Source organism: Apiospora kogelbergensis (genome assembly GCF_038363985.1).
Source record: "Apiospora kogelbergensis strain CBS 113332 chromosome Unknown utg000001l_segment0_segment0, whole genome shotgun sequence".
NCBI lineage: Eukaryota > Fungi > Ascomycota > Sordariomycetes > Amphisphaeriales > Apiosporaceae > Apiospora > Apiospora kogelbergensis.
This window is the reverse complement of record NW_027117418.1, coordinates 6,300,140-6,318,361: the sequence shown is the minus strand read 5'-3', so window position 1 is coordinate 6,318,361 and position 18,222 is coordinate 6,300,140. Positions and strand designations below refer to the sequence as shown.

At 55.8% G+C, this 18,222-nt stretch overlaps 4 protein-coding genes across 4 annotated transcripts; 2 read left to right on the top strand and 2 right to left on the bottom strand.

The window, feature by feature from the left end:
* Positions 1-249: 249 nt before the first annotated feature.
* PG998_002032 (uncharacterized protein) lies at positions 250-2,362 on the bottom strand (the record flags this gene model as incomplete). The annotated part of the gene is made up of 6 exons (XM_066868850.1): positions 250-320; positions 427-594; positions 697-1,552; positions 1,630-2,055; positions 2,151-2,248; positions 2,317-2,362. The coding sequence occupies 6 exons, from the start codon at positions 2,360-2,362 to the stop codon at positions 250-252; spliced, it is 1,665 nt and encodes a 554-aa protein (XP_066737265.1).
* Positions 2,363-3,697: 1,335 nt separating this feature from the next.
* Positions 3,698-4,315, top strand: PG998_002031 (uncharacterized protein; the record flags this gene model as incomplete). The annotated part of the gene is made up of 2 exons (XM_066868849.1): positions 3,698-3,784; positions 3,917-4,315. The coding sequence occupies 2 exons, from the start codon at positions 3,698-3,700 to the stop codon at positions 4,313-4,315; spliced, it is 486 nt and encodes a 161-aa protein (XP_066737264.1).
* A 9,297-nt stretch (positions 4,316-13,612) lies between these two features.
* Positions 13,613-15,264, bottom strand: PG998_002030 (PLP-dependent transferase; the record flags this gene model as incomplete). The annotated part of the gene is made up of 3 exons (XM_066868848.1): positions 13,613-14,099; positions 14,166-14,958; positions 15,252-15,264. The coding sequence occupies 3 exons, from the start codon at positions 15,262-15,264 to the stop codon at positions 13,613-13,615; spliced, it is 1,293 nt and encodes a 430-aa protein (XP_066737263.1).
* Positions 15,265-15,529: 265 nt separating this feature from the next.
* PG998_002029 (PLP-dependent transferase) lies at positions 15,530-18,124 on the top strand (the record flags this gene model as incomplete). The annotated part of the gene is made up of 3 exons (XM_066868847.1): positions 15,530-15,682; positions 15,785-15,937; positions 15,998-18,124. The coding sequence occupies 3 exons, from the start codon at positions 15,530-15,532 to the stop codon at positions 18,122-18,124; spliced, it is 2,433 nt and encodes an 810-aa protein (XP_066737262.1).
* Between the last annotated feature and the right edge of the window lie 98 nt (positions 18,125-18,222).

The window sequence follows — 18,222 nt, the reverse complement described above, 5'->3', positions numbered from 1 at the left end:
CACCATCGGTAGCTCGTTAACTTTCAAGAAATTACAATTAGCATTAGTAGCGACCGAACTGGGAGTGTGATCCATTTCAGGAGGCCAAGAATATATATATCGTAATAAGCCATCATCACGTAAGCGAGTGTGTTTGTTAGATGGCCACTCATAGATTGTTCCCGTTTGAAAACATCATCCAAGAAATCAATTATCTCATCTCATCTCAACTCATCGCCCATACGTCGTCAGCGTTCCGTCAGAGATAGATCAGCGTAGACCAGTCATGGCCAGTATATCATGCCTGTGGAAATAGGCGCGATTTCGTTTCCCATAGATGTCTGTGTTTGCCCAGAGCTATTAGCCGTCCGCATTCTGTCTGAAAAGGAACCCCATTGAAATGGGACGACAGCGGATGCCCACCGGGGGAGGGGGGAGAAGACTTACACATTGGAATACTTGTCAGACAAACCACCACCTGCACCGAGGCAAGAGCGTAGAAGACTGGCTCGGTGCCACCTTGCACAAGCCAATCGTACGCTTTGAAGGTGAGTCCAAAGCTGAAGAAGTTCTTGAAAATGATAAGGCAAGTGAAGCCCTCAATAGCCAAGTCACCTATATATCGTGACACAACAGTATTAGTGGTGGAATATTGACCCACGAAACGTTCAGGTAACCCTGCTCGACACATGAAAAGCGAGAGAGTAATGAACTTACGATACGCATCTACAATGTACAACGAGCTCGCCACAGCGCCGATGACCATGCCACAGACCTCGAAGGCAAAGAACATGATGGGCACGGCATAATGGTAGGGCCCCTGGCTGGTCATCCCGAAGCCGTAGAGGCCCACACAGCCGAAGATGAACTGGGGGATGACGAGGAAGATGCGGAACTCGGGCTCGTAAACGCCGCCATTGCGCTTGGTGAGCCAGGTGGCGCTCCAATCGGAGAGCCCGCCGGCGATGGCGAAGCCCATGACGGCGCCGACAAAGGGTCCCACGTAGGCGTAACCCGTCTCGACCTCGCTCCACCAGCGCGGCGGGCCCAGGAAGACGGCGGCGAGGATGACGCCGATAAACACGGTCCAACCGATCATGGTGCCTTGGATCAGACAGGCCCACAGGAAGGCGGGCTGGGCGAACAGGGGGAAGGGCCGGACGAGCAGCTTGAAGAAGTTCTCATCCGTCTTGCGGCCGTCGAAGAGCGCGAGAGACTCCATGTACGTCTTCTTGGGCCTGGACGAGGCGGTCGTCGACGTCGCGGCAGAGCCAGCCTCGGTGGCCGTCGTCTGCGAGTACGGTCCTGCGTGTTTCTCGGTTTCGTCCTGCGTGGAGCTGCTCTCGCGGCCCGAGTCGGCGGCCATGTCCGTGTTGAGGTGCGTGTCCCGGCGGAAGGAAGTCTCGGGGCACAGGAAGATGACACCGAACAGGGAGACGGCGGTGAAGATGGCGATGAGGTAGAACGTCCACCACCAGCCGATAGTGTGGGTGATCTTGCCGACTACCACAGGGGTAAAGAAGGCACCGCCGAACACTGCCAAGTTGGTAAAGGCCATGCGTATGCCTCGTTGCTTTTGCACACATTAAATTAGCATCGGCGCGAGCATCATACCCTCTCCGTCCATGCCAATGGTCGACCAAGACTTACGTGCACAAAGTATAGATCACCCACTGCCGCGTTCACCAACGACTCGAACGGCGCGGTACCGACGCCCTGAATAATACGGGCCCAGAGAAGACTCGTGTAGTTCTTGCCCGCAGCGCCGCCCCAGGCGCTCGAGAAGACCAGGATGAGAGTGCCGATGATGAACAGATGCCGCTTGCCCCAGATGCGGCCCGAGGGCACGAAGAAGATGGCGGCGCAGCCGGCGCCGAGGAGGTAGTAACCCGTGAGCAGGGCGACGTAGGTGAAGTTCATGTTGAACCAGACCGACAGGGTCAGCGTGTTGGCGGCGAGGATGGGGCCGAGCGCCGTGGCAAAGATGGCCGTCAAGGACAGCACGAGCGTGATGAGGTCGCGCTGCCATAGCGGCCAGTTCAAGGGGTCGTTGGGATCATCAGACGGCTGCGGGTTCTATAGCAGAGTGACACACACACACACAACGGTTAAGACTCGAAGTTACATGGCACAGCATCGATGGGTGTGGGTTTGGTCAGGTAGATACTCACGAGCATAATGCCATTCTTATCATACTTGATGTGCCGCGCATTGGTGGCAGTGTCGATGGTCTGCGACTGGTTCGGGTCGTCATAGTATCGCGTAGTACCTTGTGAGGGAGACTCGGTTTAACAAGGTGTTTTGAGGCGGTCCGGAAAGTGCTTGGGCGTAACTTACCAGGGACATGCTCCATCTCCCTGGACTCAAGAACCCAGAGACCCATGGCGAAAGAGGATAACCTGCGACTCTTTTGCAAAGAAGTGTGTGGTACTATCGGGTCGACAGATGCATTGCCGAGCAACGTCCAAATCCAAAGGCAGGCGCAACGACTCTGTAATAAGGATTTGCCAGTCTGCGCATATACCTAATACGCATATATGCAGGAGCAGGCTGTTGACGCAATCGACAGCAGACCTTTTGGGGGGAGGGGAGGGTCAGTGCCGTGCAGCGAGCGACAGATGAGGGGGAATGTTTCCAATACTGGCTGGCAGCGGCAAGGGTCTAACCTAAAGCCCCAATGTCATTAGCCCGGGCGGCAGGGAGGTGAGATGATATACGACCAGATCCCCAGCTGAGAGTTTCATTGAGCAAGGTCGCTCTCGATAACCCAAACTCAATCACTGTGCCACGAGGCCCGACCCATGGCTGCTTTTAAATTGTCCGACTCCGCGGGTGCCTGGACGAGCAAGGGAAAAGGGGAAGAAAGAACTGCAGGAGAAACTGGAGCAAACGCGCGTGTTCGTATGTTAAGTAGCGGCGGGGGATATTGGAATCGTACGGCAACCATGCCGCGGCTGGGTTGTTGCCATTCGATCATTTCACGACGAGTGCCTGATCTCGACTTACGACGACCACCTCACTTCCTGCTCACTCTCTGCCCGCTTCCCACGCACCCGCCAGAGGGGACGACGCTAGGCCGACCGCATCTTACGGCCAAGTCTAAAATGCGGGAACGACCCTGGTGTTCTGGAATCTGGTAGGCCCAGTCCGTCTAGTCGCCAGAAGGTGGACCTGGGCCCTGCGCAATGATCCGGGGGAGAAGGGAGGCAATCATCTAATAGCCTCGCTGGAGGAAACAGTCCCGGAAACTCTGATTGATTGATTGATTGATTGATTGATTGATTGATTGATTGATAGGTACTACTAGGTAACAACCAAATTCTCGTGACGGGACACTCCGCTATCTACTGCGAGAGCCTATTGGGGGACTCCCTGCCGTCCCAGTGGGAGCCGGACTGCTTGGCACGTCTGCCAATCGCATTATTGGGCGTTGGGGTCGACAGTTGGAGAGGCGAGGATACGTCAATTGGAGAAAGAATAGGTCGATCTGGACCGACTTATTATTCTCTCGTACGTCTGCGCCGTAACCGTCAACTTTCCGGCTTTCTTTGTCTCTTCTACTCTCAGCTGTCTGTGACCTCATTTATTTAAAACACCTCGCTCTCTCTCTCTCTCTTCACACAATTGACTTTCAGAAGCCCCAGTCCTCTCCGAACGATCCGAACTACGACGCCCCAAGACAATACCAGCCATCCCGCACACCCCGTCAACAGCAGCTATGAAGTTCACCGCTGTCGGTATCGCCGCCTTCGCTGGCCTAGCTGCCGCCCAGCAATCAGGACTCGGTGCCCTCCCCGAGTGTTCAGTAAGTCGCCTCTTCGACCACTTTCGCACATGTCTTGTTTATACCTGCCTCTTATGCACACGATATACAGTCAATGGTCCACAATTGAATGAAGCAGGACGGAACACTGGCTGACCACGTGCGCAACCCCAGAAAGGCTGCCTGAACAACTTCGTCTCTGGCTCGGGCCAGACCATCGGCGGGTGTCCCGCCACTGACGCCAAGTGCATCTGCGCCAAGAAGGAGTTCATCGACGGCATCTCGTGCTGCGTCATGGACGCCTGCAGCAAAGATGACCAGGCCGCCTCCATCACCTTCGCCTCCACCTTCTGCGGCACCCTGGGTGTTCAGGTCCCCAACGTCGTGAGCTGCCCCTCCAAGTCGGCCGCTGCCAGTGGCCCGTCGGCCACCGGCGGCAGCCAGGCCGGGCCCAGCAGCACGGCGTCCGCGGCAGCGTCGTCACCGACTGCGAAGGCCGCGGCCGGCACGGTGGTGGCGGGTGCCGCTGGCGCCGTCGGCGCTGCTCTTGGTGCCGCCCTGGCTTTCTTGTAGTATCGCACGTACGATTGTTGTTCTAGGGGGGGAGGAGAAGGGGGTGGCAGCTCGAATCGGCAATAGAGCTGTGTCCCACAGGTGCTTGAACTACCAGACCTGTGAGGTCAAGAAGAACGGGGGACACCTGGGTGGCCGCCGTTTGCGCACAGCCGTGGACATACTGTTGGCTACGTCGTGCCATCGTGTCCTCGGAGAAAGCACTTGTATGTACATGTATCTACGTATGTCGTAATATTAATATCACTATAGAGCCTGTGTTAGTTCGTTTATGCCATCCATGGTCCGGTGCTCCGCCACTAAAACCTGTCACTTGTCACGGGTATAAGTGCGGTGCCGTCCCGAACGCTACCATAAGCGTTGCGGGCTCGGAAGATTGTTGACGTGAAGCCCCGCGTGCCCACTTCTGCCAGTGATGCATTGAGGGGGGAGGGGGTGGGAAATGCCCGCCTCACTCTTATTCAATTCCATGTGACGATAGGTGTTGTTGTCATATGCAGCTGGCGTCTAAACGACGCCAGGGACGGGTCTCAGGCGCTTAGGCTCCAAGGGACTGCAAACAAAACCTGCGGGAGAAAGCGACCCCCACCACGCCCGACTTGGCTTTGCTTTGCTCCTTTCGGCAACCAACTCGGGGTGTCTGCCCGGGGGCGGCTTGCTGAATTGGGTAAACTGGAGCAGGCGGAGGGGTCGCAATGGCATAACGTGATGCGGCGAAAACGGGTCCGGCGTGGTGGGCAGGATGGGGATGTTCATCTGAAGACAGCGAGTGGTAAAGTGTGAGATGTGATATGTACATATCTTGGTTCGACCTGCACATCTCTTGGACGTTGGAAAGCAGATATACCCATGGGTCTTTCCGATATAAGACGGGCATTTTTCGCGACGGGCGGACGGGGCTCGACGGAAGCAATGCTGCAGATCCTCTTTGGCGGCTCCCAGCAGCCGCCTGTCCTGCTTATTGGCCGGGTCGTACTGCCTGGGTACTCGGTACATGAATCCCATCAACGCCTGTGCCATATGAGTGCAATGCAATAGATGCAGGCGACCGGACATGTCTAATAGGCGATGAATGGCCAAGGCTATATCACACCAATAATGCATCCTCTGCTAGGTGTGCCCTCTGCTTTGTTCCTTCCTCCTTCAATCCCACTTATGATGTTTTAGGCCCATGATGGCCCCCTGACATCAAAGCGTCTTGCATGAGGCGACGTGATGAATTCACCTGTTCCTGAGGCTCCACGTTGCGCGTTACGCGTTGTGGGTAACCGCCGAGATGCTGTTAATGCCCGTCTTTGGGACGGCTAAATAGCCCCAGCTTCGTTGGACGATCATGAGGAGCCTTGAGCTTCTGGATTGTCATGTTTGCCCGTCGTTCTGCCAGAAGTTCTGCGGCCTACCTAACACGGTGCTGGGTGCTGCTGGGAAGGCCGCCAGTAGGCAGGAGCTTAAAGCTGACTATGAAATTACATAATACAATTAGACGCTTGTCAACCATGTCATGGACCGCACGTCCAATATCTGAGCGCAACAGACGGTAGGTGGTAAGGCTCATAATTACGGATCTCGCTCGCGTGATGGCTGACCGCTATGGACTTCCCTTGCTTGATTCGGTGAAGAAGAGGACCACGAAGAAGATCCTATTTGTTCTCGCCATTCGTCACAAAATATATATGCAATAAGATTCATTAGGCCACGGGTGCGGGTGATCGGACCTGCTCGGGCCCTATGCCAGAGCCCAGACTATGGCGATGACTTGACTTGGCAAATATAACAGCCGAGCCTAAGGGAAATACATCGCGCCTGTCGCCTGGGTCAGGCCGTACTCACTCTTCAAAATTTCAGGATTTCAAGAGAGGGAGAAAAAAAAACAAAAAGAAAAAAAGCTTGAAAAAAAAGGGCAAAGAACGCCGGTACGTTCGTTTCGCCGACAAGGTCGCGGAGAGGAGGGGGCCAGACCAGCCAGATGGGCTCTACCATCTTCCATCAGCTAACAATAAGACCGTTGATCACATGAGCCAGGAACCATTTTATATGATTTTAAAACATGCCTATTTTGGTAACAAGGGAAACGTACTAATAGACGGGGGTTCCAAATGGGACTGGTTTGGCCTGTCAACGTTTCGGCGCTCGTTGAAACCTTCAGTCCACGTAGCTCCAGAACTGTCGATCCATTAATCTTGGTAGTTTCCCGAAATCCCGGCACCCTTGACCTTCGTTAGCTTTGGGCCCCCGCCGGAGGGTTATTAGACGTTGCGGGCATGCCAGTGATGACGATGTTGATGTGTGCTCTTCTTGACTGGTACCAGTGCAACAACGGAAGGGTGCACAGTAACGCGAGCAGGCTTCGCATGAGATGAGGCCTTCGCCGCCGTTAGAGTGAGTGGACGGAGATGCGAGATGGCTCGGCCGGTCTCCTCGAATGGAAGCTGTTTTAAGAAGGGGAAGAGGCACGAGTGGGTAGCATTGGAGGGAGATCAGATGTTTTCCGGCTGCATCTCGAAACAAGTGAGGGCTCGCTTAGCAGAGGCAGAGGCAGAGGCACACCATAAAGGATAATACAAAGAACAACCGAAAAGAAAGAAAAAAAAAAAAAAAAAAAGACGGTGATAATGGAGGGGCTAGGGGGAGGGATGTCTAGGATGCATTGAGATGAGGCTCAAGGCTGCATTACACGCATGTACAACGTAGCACACTGGTTTGCTGCCGTCCAAGGTATGATTGGTTACCTGGTGGAGCAGGTTCGTTGTCACTGTCACTGTCACTGTCACTGTCACTGTCACGACCTGGTCCGATCGATCGAACCAGGTACGCAACACAATCCTCCTGGTGCCTTTGCAGAATTACAGTCCCAATCTTCGGTCCTGCTGAGGCTGTGCCCAATCGGCTTCTGTTTCAGCGCGGTAGGGTAACAGCAGCAAGCCACTGCGCGGTAACAGGACCCGAAATGCGCCATCCGTTACACCAGCACCGCCAACCCCCGATGCGATGCCACACAGCTTACGTCCAGTGCAACCATTTGAACCTGGAAAAGGCAGTCATCGCCTGCCACTGCTATAGCGAGTCCTATAGCCCACCGACATCCAGGCCTTGCCAGTTCATGCGTACTGTAGATTCAATCTCCCGAGGCAAGTAGACTCATGTTGAAGGGTCCGATTGTGTATCGCCTCCACTGTGACCGGGCCAGTGACCAGACCAGTAAACCAGTAAACCAGCGACTAGTCGTTGTGTTGTTGTCGGGCGGCGGGTGTCTGAGTGTCCGTCGTCTCCTAGTTTAGTGATCCGCCCCGGACCATCTATTGACAATCATAATTTTATACCTCAGCTCGTACGTGAACCCAATATCAGAAGACTACAGAGGCAACTCGCTCTATCCCAAACCAATTGTGGCCAGGGGCCCCAGTAATCTCTGGATTTAAAATATCGGATCTCGAGCAGCAAACAACAGCTTGGCTATTTCCGTCCCCCGGGAACCCTGAGGGCCCAGATTCGATGTGCCAGTAATGAGAAACTGTGCGCGGGAATGGTCGGCATGACACGTTATTACTATCCGCACATAGTATGCGTGGTATTCACGGCCAAAAGAAGAAGAAATGCTCGGGATCTCCCAGTTTCCGACTGCGTGACAACGGCGGATTCCAAATACAATTCTCCGCCTGGGACTTGGGCAGACACGATATGGCAGAAGTGAACGGTTGGTGCGTTCGTTCGGTGAAGCCGCCGCCGCCTCATCAGGCTGTCACGTCCTGATACAGGGGCTGTACCAAGCGGGAGGTAGACTTGACACGGTAGCCGACTTGGATGGATGGTTGTATGTACATAGTCGCTCCCCGGCTCACCCACACCTACCCACCCGCCCACCCGCCCACCTGCCCACCTGCCCTTCTGCCCTTCTGCCCTTCTGCCCTTCTGCCTTTCTGCCCTCGGACCTCTGACAGTGGTGAGTGGGCAGGTGGGATAGCACCTTAGCAAGTTCCACCATCTTGCGCGAGGACTCAAAGCGAAACAACCAACACACGCGCAACAGCCATGTCTTGTCTGACGGTCAGGTCGGGACACGGCCGCGGAAGACTGTTGTTCCCTCGATGTTCTTTTCGTTTTCTTTCCACCTCGAGTTTCAATTGGACGCGGCCGGCGGCCCCACATGGCCGGTACGGTACTTTTGGCCGATCTAGCATTTCTTGATCTCTCGGCGCCGCGGCTGTTGGGCTTTGCTGAAAGCCTATATCTGTACGATGCGGTAGCCTGGCCGGCTGTTGGGGCTCTCGGTTTTCTTTTTCTCTGTCGATGTCTTTTCCTGGGGGATGCTATGACGTAGAGGGCGCGCGATGCATATCACGGCCCGCGGCACGACTTTCTCTCTCCCTCTTTCTCTCTTTCTCTCTCTGCACATGTCACGGCCGTCTCAAGTCTTCGGGGCATTGACTCGAAGAACTGAGTGTCCGACTGCCCGAGGAGAGGATCTAGCCGCCGTATATCGTCCCCAGTTGAAATGGACACCGCCCACTACTGATTGGCCATTGGATGGCGGAGGTCCCATCCGACCACGGCCCCGTAGCGGGACACATTCGTATACATACTAGATTGTACGTTGCGGTTGGCAAACAGCATGGCATTAGGCCTACATGGCATGGTCGGCAACACAGGCTCGTGTGCAAGTGAGTCGTCGAATTGGCTATGACAGCTAATCGACCGGGAGCATGACATGAACCCAGGGAACTGAGCTGCCCAGTATCTGAATCAGGTCTCACTAGAGTGGACCGCGGTGCTGGCGCCGAGCAGCACCGTGTGCTTGCTATGCGTCCGTATCACAGATTGGAATGACCTGTAGCATATTGGTCAAAGCATGGGCGTAGATTATTTGCATGCGTCGGATGCTGGCTATGTGAACACCACGATGCATTCTGGCTGGAAACAACAAAAGAAAGAAACGTCCGCTTTGCCCCTCCGACTGGACCCTACTGGCCCGGGCCTTACGCTAGGTTTCCCTCTTCGTATGCATGCACTTTTTTATTTATTTATTAAACGTGAAGTCTTTTCCCTCCTCCTCGTCGCCCCCTCGCAGCCGGGGTTGCACCTGGAAGAAAACTTTACCTGCGTTAAGCGAAGTGCTCTACGATCTTCCACCGTGGCTATGGATGCGCTTCATGGATTTGCTCGTTGTAGGGAACAGGGGAGATGGGAGATGGCGTCCTCAGAGTGCTCCGTACTCCTCCGTACATGCCGCTTTGATGTTAGTCTCCATTCATTCTTTTTTAACCTCTTTTCTCATCCCAGCCCATCCCAGACCTACACACAGACGAACGTCCTCCGTCCTGCTCCTCTTGCCGGCTCCTCCAGAAAGTCCCATCTTCCCACCCATCCTCTCTGTTCTGTTACAAGCTACCAGCCGTCATGGCTCTCAGACATGGCCAGCTTAGACTGGGCAGGCCGACCATGTCCAATCCACAACCACCGGCTACGCACCCCTGCCCCCCACGGAGCCTGTCGTCCCCATCTCTTTAATAGCTGACACCCATGCCTTTTAATACCGGTCATACCACGATGCTTTGCTTCACCCTCACCAAACAACCCCCCAGTAGCTTGCGTATTATTGTAAGTGGGTGTAGGAGTGTGATGCGCCAAATGCCTGGATTGGGAAAACTCTCGAGATCCACCGCCGTCGACAATGAACCTGGCTCCTTACCGTGCCTTTGCTATTATTCCTTTTTGGCTTTACAGGCTACAGGGGGAAAGCTTCGTAGTCTTTCCTGCTTTTCTTTTTCTGGGGTAAGGCGACACACACTCACACACACGCACAAGACACCGCGTCGACAGGCGAGTTTGCTACGGCCGACTATATAAGCTGCCGCGACATGCTGTCACCAAAACTCTGTCAACTGCTCCCTCCTCAGCTTAACACGCCCACCAAGCTGTCTTCTCCCGGTGCTTGCTCTCCTACCCGAACTTTACCATCGTCTAGCCTCTCTGCTAGAGCACAGCAAAGAACCATCTCTCTCTCCCCCTCTCTCTCCGTGTAAGAATGATCACCCTGCCTACTATTTCCTGCCGTGTGCTGACTCGGAAGGCTACTAGTATTCTAGGTCACGTATGCTCAGTCATCATGTGTGACTTCATCAAGAACTACTACATCTATACATCGTGTGTCGATCCCGGCGCACACTACTTTCGGACGTCCATGGACGGCAGCAAGAAGCACTCGTGTCCTCGGGGGCCTCATGAGCGATACATCGTCTTGCCGGGCCAATGCCCACTATGTGGCTGAGGGCTCATCATATCCGATATGGATGGGTACGCAATTCATCGGACTTCATTCCTACCCCTTACGACAACAAGCCACTGTTGGTTGCTACTCGATAGCGAACCGGTAACAGGCCCGGAAACTGGTTCTTTTGCGGCGTTTCGGTTGGCTATAGCTCAGGTTGTGTGTTCTCTCACTGGCTCTTTTTCCAGTCCATCCGGGATCATACGGACAAGTACCTCGTACCTCTGTTGGAAAACCAGTGCGAACGAGTTGATGGCGTTGTGGAGTACCTGTGTTTCCTTGACGGCAGACTGTATGCGGGAAAGCGCAGGCGTCTGTCACAAGGGCATCGCATCTCCCACATGCAGCAGCAACAGCACCAATACGCAGTTGAGCGAGCTCGGTTGGGCGTTTGGGTGGGATGGTAACGAGATGTCCGGAGGCCGGAAGTCAAGCCTCGATCCTGGAGGCACATGGCTTCCACGATCTCCGGCTCTATCCCTCATTGCTATGGGAGGGATGGATATCAAGTAATATTAGCGAAGCGTTGCTGCAGGGCGTCAGGGATATACAAAAGAGAAAGCAAGGGATACGACAAGGGGCAGATCTCGCTTCTGGCACTGGCTGAAGGCATTGGCAATCGTGGGTTTCACAACAAGTTGCATTTCGGGCTGCATGGTAATTTATAATGACCCTCTCACATGTGCGGGGCGTTTGGGAGTACGCAATTCGGTGTAGGCCATGTTTGCGGTGGCCCTGATATTGTATTATACGCTGTATTATAGCCAACTGAGGGGCATCTTTGCCCCCGTGATGGAATCCGTCGTGGGCAGCCCCAAACAGCCTTGCAGAGGCGACCGCTGGAGCAGCAACTTTTGGCGACTTAATATACGACTTAGATTGCTGAGCTGTCATGAGTAGCCACCCACAATGGCCGAGCTGTCACCTCATTGGCTTTCTTCTCGCACAAGGACAGCAGTTGCGGAGGGCTGTGGGATGATGAGACCTCAGCAGTACTGGCTAAAATGAAGTTGGCCTGGGCGTCATGTGAATCGACTGCGGTACCTCTTGCCCCAATTCTGCAGCTACTTCTGGCAACAGTCACGATAAGGAAGTATTGTTAATTGTTATTGGGCACAGCTTGTTGCCCTAGGAGCCGAGGAGAGAGAGAGGGGGGGGATTCGGGGGACCAGTAATTCGGCCTTGTCTGTGTCTGCCTAGCTGTCTTTCCTCCTGCATGGCATCCCAGATTAGTGCCAGATCTGTTCTGAGATCGTCGTCGAATCGGGGATAGTATTGGGTCTCCAAATCTGGGCGATTACCCAGGCGTACATATCCTAACCGGCATCCATCCCACGCAGGTAGATTATGGGATGGTATGCATGAAAGAAACGTTGGCTACCAAGTCGAGCCTCCTCATTGACTGCTACTCCGGTGGGGAATGAATACTCGGCAACATCTTGCTGGCTTGGTCCTTTCGCAGGGAGAGAACAGTGCTGGAGGAGTCTTCGTCTGCCTCTCTCTCTCTCTCTCTCTCTCTCTCTCTCTCTCTCTCTCTCTCTGTCTGCCTCTCTCTCTCTGTGTTTGTCTCTGTCTCTGTCTTTCCTTCCTCGCTTTCTCTCTCACGTCTGCGTGTATATGTACACAAACGGCCAGAATGACCCAACGTGTGTGTGCATGACGGCCGGTTGGCACAGACGCCCGAGCTGCATCAGCATCAAGCCCAGCCTTGTCAACCCTGTCCATCCTGTATGCACGCACGTACGCACGCACGCACGCCGAAAGTATCCACCCACTCAGCATGTAGGGAACAAGAGGGCAGAAGGGACGGTCATGTACCGCCACCGCTACAATGTGCTATATGTGTACCATGTATGCGTGTTAGCAAGGAGCACTATGCATCTCCTGCCCCCTCCATCCAGAACCAGCACACAGACACGCACGTCTGTATCCAAGGTGCACGCACACCGGGCTCTGTATTCGGAATGGAGCATGGGCGCTCGACCCTCTTCTTCCTGAACCTGTTCCTCGGGACAAGCGGCGACAGCAGAAGGCACGGCAAGTACGCTCATACCGCGGCGAGATACAAAATTGCGAAGTGCGAAGCCGGTAGACAGCATGCATGCCGTAGCGAGGCTCTGCGTAGGCGTTTTGCTGCACGTCAATTTCCACATACAGGTTATAAAACAAGCAATCAGGTGCTTTTGGTTGTAACCCAAGAGTCCGAGAGCCGGCCCTGTTCTTCCCATGCCCCCTGTTTTCTGCCCCCTCCGTCTCCTCCGCTTCCTCATCCTCCTTTTTTCATATACATATAAGGGAAGTAGGCATGCAGAGTAGGTACGTAGCCCATGATGCCATACCATTAGGCGGGCCTCGTATCCACGAACAATGTCCCAATGCGGGGGAATCAAGCAAATACCCTTGAGAAAGGGGAGGGGACAGGGAGGGGAGGCAAGTTCGCTTACATATATGTATAGATGTATACACCTATATGTATGTATATACCTATATATATATATATGTAGGATTACCAGATCTGGCAATCTCGAAAAGGGAAACCCACCATTAGCCGTACCCGTAGTTTAGTTAACAAACCCCCATGCAAGGGCCACAATGCCGCCGAATCGCCCACTGCCGTGCCAGCCGGACGGTTGTCGCCCGTGGTGTTTTCTGACGAAAGGAAAGCAGTTTCCCTTAGCCCTGTTAGTCTTCTGCGAAACAAACAAGCAACCGATACGTAAGCCTTCGGACCTCTGGCAAAACTGTCCAACGGCAGGACACGACACGACACGACAGAACAGCCGGGCTCGTGCGCCCTCCCGACCAGGGGGCGGGGGGGCGGGCATGGGGCATGCATACTAGTATATACACCCATAACATAGTGGAGCGGGCGGGACAGGGGTAGAAGGCTTGCTGCTCACGCTTCACACCGGAGTCATGTCCGTTGGCGAAAGAAACTATTTGTAGCAAGTAAGCTGAACCGTATGAAGTGGGTATGTGTTGTCTTCACCCTTCGCCTCCCCTGCCAGGCCAGTTGCCACTGTCCAAGTCCATCACAGTCGTGGCCTGCCCGTGGTGGATCTGCCACAGCCACCCTGTCCCTGAAGCTGAATCCACTCCTTGACAACCGCACCGAGCCCCTCGACTTGTTCCAGCGTATTTCTGGCATGGAGACAGAGGCGAACCCTCTCGGCCCCGACTGGTACGGTTGGCGCAACGATGGGCCTCACCATGTATCCCCTGAGCTGGCAGAAGGACGCTAGGCTGCGCGGCCGTGTTGTGAATATAGGCAGGATGGGCGATCCCGGGGCGTCTGTCCCTACTCGGATCAGGCCATGATGTGAGGAGGGTGCACCGTGGTTGCCGCAAATATCTCGGAGGAGTTGGTGGGCAAAATGGACGAGCTTGAGCAGACGCCCTTGCGCGTCTTCGGCATGCCCGCCGGCGAGGTAGTCGTAGGCGGCGTCAATACAAACAAGAGAGGGGAACGTCATGGAGGTCGTATAGATGAATGTCCTGGCATAGTTTACCAAGTAGGCCCTGGTTGTGGGAGAGCAAAGCACGATGCCTACTTTTCCATCTTAGCCGTCCGCGCTTCCAGATAACCGTGGTTTGGGCTTGATAAAATGGTCCTTACCTCCCGCGCAGCCCATGGCTTTGCCGAATCCGTGGACGCGAGCCCAGATAGCCTTCTCGAGCCCCGAGTCGCAGACCAGCCCGCGACCTCTACTCCCCAGCACTCCGGTCGAGTGTGCTTCGTCGATGATGATATGCCCGCTTCCGTGCGGGAGATGGTTCTTCACCGTCTTGACGAGATCTCGTGCACGCAAAACACTGCCGTCCATGCTGTACACGGCCTCGACGCAGATAAACACGTTGGAGCTGCCATCGCGTACCCCCATGTTCGGATAGCCTGCCGCTGTGATCTCCTTCAAGACATCATCGATACTTGGCGCCGCCGAGTCTGCGGCCGCGCCGTTCTCCACGCCCCTGGCTATCGACGAGTGCGAGAATGGAATGCACTGCGACGCGCGGCTCAGCCGCATGCCATCGTGGACGCTGGCATGAATGGCCTCGTCGAAGAGGACCACGTCGCCGGGCTGCGGCGCACAGCTTAGGAGGCCAACATTGGCGTCATACGCAGAGTTGAAGAGAAGCGCTGCCGGCGCTCCGTGAAAAGCGGCTACCTTCTTCTCCAGCCCCTCGGCCAACGGCGAGTTCCCATCTAGGAGCCGTGAACCCCCAGATCCCAGTATACGCCGATGCTCCTGAGCCTGCGTCACTGTCTGATGCCGCTTGGCGACGGAGACCCTGCGCTCAAGCCTGGCCAACACATTCGTTTGGATGTCGGCGTTCTCTGCAAGCGACAGGTAGTCATTCGACGAAAAGTCGACGAGACCTGGGGGTTGAAGTCCAGCCGTCTCAATCGTCCGGCATCTCTCCGTCTTGCCAGCAGCGCCTCAAAGGTTTCCTCCAAACCCATATCGCAGCACGGGATCAGTCGTCGTCGGGGGACTCCTTGGGAAGACTCTCCCTCTCCCCACGCAGCCAGTTTTATATCTGGGAACACCGGCGTAAGCGTCGTTAACCGTGGCTCTCTCGGCATCTCCACACCGGTCGGTCTATCAGTGGGGTCTCTGTGGACGACGGACGCTTTCAGCGCATCCGATTCAACCAATCGTGGGCTCTTACTTTGGACTGGCATTGCAGGCGACTCAAGTTAATTGCTGTGGCCCCCAACCCGGCCTCCCTAGGCCAACGACAGCCAATTATCGGCCGAGGAGATGACGTTTGACATCCAACAGGGGTTTCGGGCCCTGCTGGACCGGAATCACACCTGCTGCCTAGGGACTAGGCTGCGCGGCATGCGGCGGGTGCAACGCTGATCTGCGAACACATGAAATATCGGGCATATAAAGCAGGGGTTGCGACCACGAACACTTCGCAGCATGGCACGGCATCGGTAGGCCATGGCGCACTCTGGCTCTTTGCTTTGGCGGAACCTGAGGGTGTACCAGATATACGGCGCCAACACCGAGGTCGGAAAGACCATCTTCACCACGACCTTGTGCAATGCCACAAGCAAGCTCTACAGCAGCGAGTCGACGGCCTATTTGAAGCCGGTTTCAACAGGCCCGGCACCCGCAGCTGACGAACAGTGTGGGCACGACCCGAGAAAGCGATGAGCAACATACAATGACAATGCTGACAGGTTCCAGGAGTAGGATATCGTCCCCCTCGCGGGCTGGAAAAGCATTGATACTCAACAGGAGGGGTTTGGTTACAGCCATATAAGAAAATATGCTCGGGGTGTATCCGTCACGACAATGCACCAGTATGACCTGGCCATAAGCCCACACGCCGCGGCACTTGGCAAGGTAGAAAGACCCCCACGAATGCCCTCCTGACGCAGCGCTGACATGTGGCGATTCCACAAGACGATCCCCAAAGATGCCGATCTCTTGTCGTCCATCTACTCGCATTTGTCTGATGCGGCAAGGTCCGGCAACCCAGGTGGCTGGTTCTTCATCGAAACGGCGGGCGGCGTGCACTCGCCCGGGCCCTCAGGGACATCGCAAGCGGAGCTCTATCGGCCACTGCGCTGCCCGGTACTGCTGGTGGGCGACGCCAAACTAGGCGGCATCTCGACTACCATATCGGCCTTCGAGTCCTTGCGGCTGCGGGGCTATGACATCGAGGCCGTCCTACTGTTCGAGGACGAGCAGTTCCGCAACCACGACTACCTCAAAGCCTACTTCGAGAAGAAGCACCGAGTGCGGGTCGTGTCGGCTCCTGCACCCCCGCTGAGTGAATCACAGGGAAGCCAGGAAGATGCCGAGAGAATGGCGCGGTTTTACAATGAAACCATGCTTTCCGGTACAGTCAAGAGCGTGCTAGAACATCTGGACGAGCGACACAAGGCTCGTGTCACCCGTCTGGAGTCCTTGTCATCGGAGGGGCACCAACGGATATGGTGGCCATTCACGCAGCAGAAGCTCCTCTCGCCAGCCAAGATTACCGCCATCGACAGCGCAAACGGCGACTTCTTCCAGACGTTGAACGCACCCAGACCGGAAGACTTTTCAGAGCACCGGGCCAGACAGACGCCGGCACCCCAGGAGCCGCTTCTGCAGTCATCCTTTGACGGCTCCGCATCATGGTGGACGCAGGGCCTCGGCCACGCCAACTCCTCCCTCACCCTCGCGGCCGCGTACGCAGCCGGCCGCTACGGGCACGTCATGTTTGCCGAAGCAATCCACGAGCCGGCTCTCGCCCTGGCGGAGACGCTGCTCAAAGGCATGAGCGACGGCGGCAACGACAGGCTCAGCCGCGTCTTCTACTCCGACGACGGGAGCACCGGTGTCGAATCGGCCCTGAAAATGGGACTGCGCGCGGCGCGGACTCGCTACGGGTGGCCGGTGGACACCAAGCTTGGCATCATCGGCCTCGAGGGAGCCTACCACGGCGACACGATTGGGGCCATGGACTGCGCGGATCCGAGCGCGTACAACGAGAAAGTCGAGTGGTACGAGGGGAAGGGGGTCTGGCTTACACCGCCAAGCGTGATGTGCCGCGGAGGCAGATGGACAGTCAAGATCCCGGCCGAGTTTCACGAAGCTGGGTCAGGCATGGCTGGCGAGATGAGTGCCGAGTCTCTGTCCGATGTGTTCGATTTCCGCACGCGCGAGGCGAGGGGCGAGCACCAGCTCTATGAGGCGCGCGTGGAGAGGGTATTGAAGCATCACCTTGACAAGGGGAGAAAGTTTGGAGCAATCATGATGGAGCCTGTCATCCTGGGGGCTGGCGGCATGGTGCTCGTGGACCCCCTATTCCAACGTGCCCTGGTGAATGTCGTCCGCCGCTCGCAGCACTTGTTCAGCCCCGAGTCCGTACAGCAGCCCAGGGAGAAACCCGACTGGACGGGCCTCCCCGTCATTTTCGACGAAGTCTTTACGGGCTTGTACCGGTTGGGCCGGTTCACGGCGTCCTCGTTCCTGGGGCTCGATGCCGACATCTCCGTCCATGCCAAGCTGCTTACCGGCGGGCTCGTGCCGCTTTGCGCAACGCTAGCTTCAGAAAGCATCTTCCGAGCCTTCGCAAGCAACGACAAGACAGATGCCTTGCTGCACGGCCACAGCTACACGGCCCATCCTGTCGGCTGCCAGGTCGCGCTAGAGTCTCTGCAACAGATGCAGACCATGGAATCGAGTGGCAGCTGGGCCGAGTTCCAGACTGGCGGCAGCGGGGCCGAAGACGCATGTTGGTCGATATGGTCGCCGCAAGTGGTGGAATGGCTGTCGCGTCGCCCGTCCGTGGCTGGAGTCTGGGCACTTGGCAGTGTCATGTCCATCCATCTCGAATCGCCAGGCGGCTCGGGGTACACAAGCACTGCGGCCGTTGCGCTCCGCGATGCCCTTCGAGCTAGCAACCATGGCCCGGCGCAGAATCCCTGGAACGTGCACAGCAGGGTCTTGGGGAACGTCCTGTATCTCATGGGCAGCCAAAAGACCGGGAAAGATGTGGTGCTGCATATCGAACGGTTGCTGAGGCAGCATCTATCCTAAGCCGTATCACTTAATGTGATGTACATTGGGGGATTACATTCGAGCAGTAATCCTCTGGATAAACTGCTATATGACGGAGTCAATAAGTAAATGATCCG